The following is a 6,841-nucleotide window of genomic DNA, read 5'->3' as shown; positions in this document are numbered from 1 at the left end:
GAAGGCGGAAAACAGAAAATGGCTGGAGAAGAGACCAGTGTTCAGGAGGGAACCAAAGACAAATTGGACATTTAACGAACAGATTTAGAATAAAAATTCCCAAGGGATTAGAACATTTTCATTCTCTCTTTAAAGGACAGTTTAAGGGGCTGGGGATAAGAATTTGGATGGGCTCTGAGGCTGAACACAGCTGACACACAAAGAGGGAGAGCTCTTGGGATTTGAAGACTTTTCCTGGGAAGGACTGATTACTTTCTTTTGATAAAACCAGGAACAGAATCATTTTCACATGGTATCCTGGACAATAATATGGGCTGAATGCTAACTACGAGGAAGTGGATCAAGTCAATACCCAAACGAAAGCATCACTAAGTCATGCTCCGGGTATAACCTCCCCACAGATATAGATTGGAGATGGAAAGATTAGATAAATACAGGGAGTTATGGGACTATTACTCATCAAGAAAGTGGATTTCCGCAATCTAGTCTAGAGATTTCAAGACAAGGCAGTGTCTAAAATATTCGAATCTTCAATCAAATAATTTAGAGAGAACTGTTACCTTTTAACACAGAAACTGGACATTGCGGGATATTTTACTATTGAGAGGCCAAAAAGGAACAATTTTTTTTTTAACCCTTTTCCCAAGCAAATCAGTCTCAATGAGTTTCCATTGTTGCAATAGCGCGCGCGCTCTCTCTCTCCCTCCCTGTCTCTCAATAGCTCTTTAGAGTTCAGAATATTTCACTATGGTGATTTTTGTGCAGATTAAAAAAAAAAAATATTCGAGGTAGTTACCCAGTGTAAACATTGTCAACATGGAATCTTGGAACTGTAGGGAGAGGTTTAAGATTCTGTTCTCTGATCCTCCATTTCTTCCTAACTCTGAGCCCCAGCTTGCTATCCTGTGCATTTAGGTCCACGGGCTTAGAGGAGGTCTTCTGGCTGTTATCTGGGGGTGAATATTCAAATAAAGTAAAAAAAAACAAGGAATTCCCATGAAAGAAAATGGATCTAGGAAGATATGACTACTTGAGGAACAAAACGAAGGAATATAGGTTCAGATATCATGCGGGTCATCGGGACCTGCTAATGGGTGAAGAGCTGCATATATTTCACCAGCAGAGAAATAAGGAGTTAGGATGTGTAGGACTTTCCCCCTCTGTAAGCTTTTCTTTTTTATTAAATACTTTTATTGATTTCAGAAATGAAGGGAGATAGAAACATCAATGATGAGAGAGAATCATTGATCGGCTGCCTCCTCGTACACCACACTGGGGATTGAGTCTCGCAACCTGGGCATGTGCCCTCACTGGAGATTGAACGGAGATTTCCTGGTTCATAGGTTCATGCGTAATCACTGAGCCACGCTGGCCAGACAGCCCTCTGTGAGCTTTTTATTCACCCCATATCATGCCACCACCCATGTTTCGCTAAGTGTCCATTGTACGTTGATCAGCAGGAAGAACGTGAAGATTTTTGCTGTCTTCAAGAAACCAATACTAATTTAGACGTTAACAATTTAAATGGTGCATAAGAGAAGCAGGAGTGGGTATGATCAGCATAAAATGGTTAAATTGTGAAACTGGGGTAGGTGGGGTGTAATGCAGCAACGTGTTGCCCATACAGCACAGAGGCCTTTGCTCTGTGCTTGTCCTCTGAAACGTTCATTGAGCCTGAACTCTCAGCACAGCACCCTTGATACAGCCTTGAACTTTGGATTCCCAGAACCCACCCACCCTCTTCTGGGTCACCAGCCCCTCCAAAAAGTTAAGGAGCAAACTGGCTGCTTGGTTTCCCTTCCCAGCACTCTTCTCCAGGAGGACGCGGGTAATCTGCGCGGAAGCAGTGCGTGGGTGTAGAGGTTGAGGGCTAGACCAGGAGAGGAGAGCGCCAGGTGGGCAGGGCCTTACAAGCTGCGTGCGCACACTCCCGGCCTCCTCCTAGCATCTGAACTCACGTGCGCCCTCCTTTTCTTCTCGTGCACATACACTGGAACTCAACCAAACATGCCCATGGGCACATCCCAGCCCCCCTGCCTTTCTCAAGTACACATACACTCCTGCGTGCACCCAACCTGCACGTGTCCACACACCCAGTCTCCCTTCCTCCCCCAAGTGCGCACACCTACAGTTGGGAACACCGGTCCCCCTCCTCCATGTGTGCACATAAACTCCCGTGGCCAAAAAATCAAACCTTTTTCTTCCCGTGTGCACACACTTTAGCAAATACACCCACGTGCACAGGCGCACACACAGCTGGCCCCTTTCCTCTCTGGGCACTTACACATGCGCACACACAGACATCCCCCCGCTCTCATCCATGTGTGCATACTCATAGGTGCATACATCCGTGGCTCCTTTCCTACGTGTGCATCCACTCTCATCCGTTTCCCATGTGCGCACAAGTGTACACACACGCTGCCCCCTGTGCCCACAAATGCACACGCGACCTGCGCCCCCGTCCTCCATGTGCGCACAGGTGCACACATCCCCGGCCCCTGTCCTCCGTGTGCGCACAAGTGCACACCCCACTGGCTCCTCACCCTCGCGCGCGCGCGCGCGCGCGCAACCGCGCTTCCCGGCGCCAGTCCCTGGGTCTCCCTCTCCGCCCCGCGCGCGCGCACACACACACGCGCACGCGCAGCCCATCCCCCCTCCGAGCCAAGCGCGGGCTGCCCGGCGGGAGGAGGAGGAGGAGGAGGGCGCCGAAGGCGCGAAAACGCGCGCAGGCGCGCTGCGGGAGCCGGGCCGACGCCCACGTCACCGCGCCGCGCACGTCACGCCGCCCGACGCCCGCTCGGCAGGGTGAGCCCCGCGCCCGGCGCCTTGCAGGGCAGGACCCCGGGCCGGAGTGCGCGCCGGGACCGCCCGCGTGTCCGTGTCCGCGTGTCCGCGCCCGCGTGTCCGTTCCCGCGCCCTCGCGTCTGCCCCCGCGTGTCCGCGCGCTGACCTTCAGCCAGGTGCGGCGGGCAGGGGGCCGGAGCGGGCCGGGGTCCCGGGAGGGGCGCGAACACGCGGGGCGCCTACAGGTCCCCGTCCCCCTTCCCCGCCGCGTGTGCGCGCCTCTCCGGGTTCTCCCGCCTCCTGCCCCCCCAGTTCTGGGCGCCACCGTCGGGGGTTCCCAGGTGACCCGGCTGTGGGGTCGGGGGGGGGGTCCCGGGTCCCCCCGGCGGGGCCTGCAGGTGGCCTTCTGGCGGAGCAGCAGCGCCGGCGTCTGCACCCGGCGGGGGTTGGGGTCGGCCCGGGCGCACAAGGTCTGGGGGTCCGGGGCGCGTGGGGGCGGCGCTGACCCCGACTTGGCCTGTTCGACTGCCGGTTCCGGCGCGCGCGGGAGACGCTCGCGGCGAGGCGGCCGCGGCCTAGTGACAGGCCGGAGGCCGGACCCCGGAAGCCCACCTGTCAGAGTTACCGGCCGGCCGAGCGGGCGAGGGGATCGAGCCGGCGGGACCCGGGCGCTCCCGGGGTGCGCTTTTGCGCAGGGCCAGAGGGGCTGCTTCCAGGCGTTGGCAAGGGGTCCCCCGCTGCGCCCTGGGTGCGCGGGCGCAGGCTGGGTCCCAGGCCCGACCGGGTGCCGCGCCGGAGCCTTTGTGTGGGCATCGGGGAGGACGGGGGTCTGCAGGGAGCGGGGCCGGGCATCCTGGTGTTGGCTGCATTTTCGTTCATTTAGATGACTTTTCAAAATCTCAGATGTGGGTGTTTTTTTTTTTTTCTTTCTTTCCCAGCTGCCCTTGGAGGATGGAGTGTGGGTTTAGAAAGGAAAGTGCCTGTTACCTGCAGAGGCAGTCAAGATGATTGGTGATGGCACTGGGGAAAATGTTGATATTTTATTAACTTCTTTTCTCATGCTTACACATTTCTGTTTTTTCTTTCTTACCAGAAAAATCATCTTTCTTCTCTGGAGGGTGAACATTGATAGCATTGATTTCACGGATCTGGTAACATGGCAAAAGATGTGAGTATATTTGCTTGGTTTTACACACACAGATATTTGCCTCCTTTCTTTGTGGTTTTCCCACTTTATTTAAGAATGACAACGCAAACTGCAGGGCTGTTTCTTACCAGACTTAAAGCAAATAATACAGGATAAAAGTGAAAAAGATGAAATAACTCTTAATAGCTTTTACAGAGATGTGCGTGATTTGCTTCTACACCTGGGTTTTGCAGTCTTGGCATCAACGACAGATGTTGCGTGAGGCTGAAATGATATCATCTGACTTTTCCTTCATCTTTTCAGACTGCGTTAACTTAGAATTTTGAATGTGTTTGTTGAAGACCACCCTGAATTCAGTGAGGGCTGGTCGTGTGCAGAATGCCCCTGTGCACCTGCTTTGTGCAGAGGGCAGGAAGTTAATTCAGCTTTTATCAACAAAGTTCTTCTGCCATTTAAAACTCACCTTGTTTTGGCCACATTTTTTCCTCAGAAAAAAATGGATTTTGGTGATGAATGAAATGTAAAAAAATTGCTTTGTGTTTGTCCTGAAACAATAGAATGTATTGAATGATTTTTTTAAACTTCCAAGAAATAGGCTTTACGCCAAAACCGGTTTGGCTCAGTGGATAAAGCGTCAGCCTGCGGACTGGAAGTTCCCGGGTTTGATTCCGGTCAAGGGCACGTACCTTAGCTGCGGGATGTGCAGGAGGCAGCTGATTGATGCTTCTAACTCTCTATCTCGCTCTTTTCCTCTGTAAAAAGTTAATAAAATATATTAAAAAAAAAAAAAAGAAAGAAATAGGCTTTAGGTCTAAACACATAGTCTGTTTCATTGGTTAGGTAGTTTTTACTATACTTTGTAATATAGTCAGCTAAAGTCACTGAAACCCTAGTTCTATCCGTTAGTGTTTCTTAGAATGCATTGACCTGTACACGTTAGGGAGAAGAGGCTGTTTGTTTATTTACTTGTTTATTGCACAGAGGTGGAAATACGGCTCAGGTACTCTACATCCACCTGAAACACAGCTAGCGGAAGTAAATGAGTCCCTATCTGTGGGACCAGTCCTAGGCATTATGCCTTTTCATCATTTCAGAGGTTTTCATGGTCTCTGAGAAGTCCGATGGAGAGCGCCCCATGCTCTCACCGACCGCTGGGCGTGCTCTCACGTTGGGCTCCTGTCTTCCAGCGCTGGGTTTGATTTGGCGGAGAGCGTGTATGAACACACAGTTGCATCCCTGTGCGCTAATGCAGTGTTTCCCAAACTTTTGACATATGTGTACCCCTTCTATAATTTTCGTAACGCTGAGTACCCCTCGTACTCATGAGGACATAGAATTAGGCGCAGCTAAGCACGGTGCAGTGCATATCCCCACCGAACTCCGGTGCAACGCGTACCCCCACCAAACTCTTCCCGTACCCCTGGGGGTACGCGTACCACACTTTGGGAAACACTGTGCTAATGTTTTAAGTTGAAGTCGTAATCCGTGTATCACGTTAGCTTGATTTTTATCATCTCTACTTGCATTTGTCAACGTATTCCCCAGAGAGGCAGGCTAGGTTAGTATGTGCCCAGGAGCAGGTTAAGGAGGCATCTTTAAGAAGGTACTGCTGGACCCCCGTGCCTCTGTAAGAGTGCGTGCAATTCTGGGCTTGTGTGTTTCAGGGAACCCATTTTTACCTGTGCTTTTTAAAAATTAAAGACCAGAGGAGAGGGGAGACTCCTTGTCTGAGGGGCTGTCTTTGCTGCCTTGTTGGCCTCTGGGTGCAGGGAGAAAGGCTCATCAGCTGCCTTTCCTGACATTCACTCGCTGTTGGAGAAGCAGCCCTTGGGAAGTGCGGGGCGGCGGAGGGCTGCCTAATGGCTGGGCTGCGGGGTGGTTGCCTTGGAGCTGTTTGGCCATGGGCGCCGTGATGATGATAATGGGGTGTGTAGTTCGGCTGGAGAAACAGCGTGGGGGAGAAACAGGGGAAGTGGCCTTCTTGTCCCGAGAGCTGGGTGACGCCAGGAGTGGCTGCAGCCAGGTTCCACTGGGGCTGGTGGACCAAGCTGGAAATGGAGACTGTGGTCAGGTAAGGGCGTCTACTTATCTTAGGCCTTTTCTCGAGTTAACCTTACTTTTTTAAGTAGGGACGTGGCATTTGAGTTTGGAAAGATGACTTTGGCAGCCGTGTTGCAGGGGAAAGGAGAAGTAGTTCACTTAATTAAGCAGTGGTGTTGCAGCTTTTCTTACGTATAAGATCAAAGCCCAGAATCCCAGGTGAGAGCCGAGCCTTTCTGGATGAAGGGGGTGGCTAGGACCCCAGGTTTGCAGAACTCTGGGGGCTCCATGGGAGGTTGTTGGGGTCCAGGGAGACTGGAGGGGGCTGGAGTTAGGTTTTGGGGGTCACAGAGGAGGACAAACTTAGGAGACTCTTGAGGGGTCAGCCTGTCAGAATTTGGTGAGGAGGATGAGGAAACAATGGTGTGGCAGCTTTCTATGTCCAGTGGAGGTCCAGGGCGACCGGCAGGCTTTAGGGATGTAGCCAGGGAAATGGCTGGGCAGGAGTGAGCCCATTGACTGGATGGGAAGGAGTGGTGGGCATGGGCAGGACAGGAGCCACCTTTGAGGGGGAGAGGAAGTGGGCTGGGCTGGCAGGGCCTGCAGAGGGGCAGCAGGTCAGGGGGCAGCATGGGGGGTTGTCTGGGCACGATGACTGTTGCAGGTTAACCTGCTGAGCAGTGTCTTTGGTCTAAGGGGCCTGGTGCCAACTGGTCTTCTGGAAAGACGTGGAGCTTTTCACCTGTCCTGTTGTAGACGCACCTCCGATGAGACTTCTACAGGAGCCTGGCGCCCTGGTTCCTGTGCGTGTCCGTCTGCCTCAGTGCTGGGCGGGTGGGATAGAGGTGGAAACACCTGAAGCGATGGTAA

The 6,841-nt window shown here is 52.7% G+C and overlaps 1 protein-coding gene across 8 annotated transcripts in view; it reads left to right on the top strand.

Moving 5' to 3' along the window:
* The first annotated feature begins 2,663 nt into the window (after positions 1-2,663).
* The window catches only part of TFDP1 (transcription factor Dp-1), a 46,262-nt gene continuing 42,084 nt past the window's right edge, over positions 2,664-6,841 (top strand). For 3 of the 8 annotated variants that reach the window (XM_084879868.1, XM_084879866.1, XM_084879861.1), the window contains exons 1-2: positions 2,762-2,960; positions 3,878-3,952. Coding sequence is in view for 5 of the 8 variants with exons in the window: in XM_084879861.1 (XP_084735987.1) it covers positions 3,941-3,952 (12 nt within the window). In the remaining 3 variants the exon portion in view is untranslated. The other 5 variants (XM_084879865.1, XM_084879862.1, XM_084879863.1 and 2 more) reach the window with 4 other exon arrangements.

Source organism: Pipistrellus hanaki (genome assembly GCF_964339955.1).
Source record: "Pipistrellus hanaki genome assembly, chromosome: 3".
NCBI classification, from domain to species: Eukaryota; Metazoa; Chordata; class Mammalia; order Chiroptera; family Vespertilionidae; genus Pipistrellus; species Pipistrellus hanaki.
Note: the sequence above shows the minus strand (reverse complement) of the source record. Positions and strands in the feature narration are given on the sequence as shown.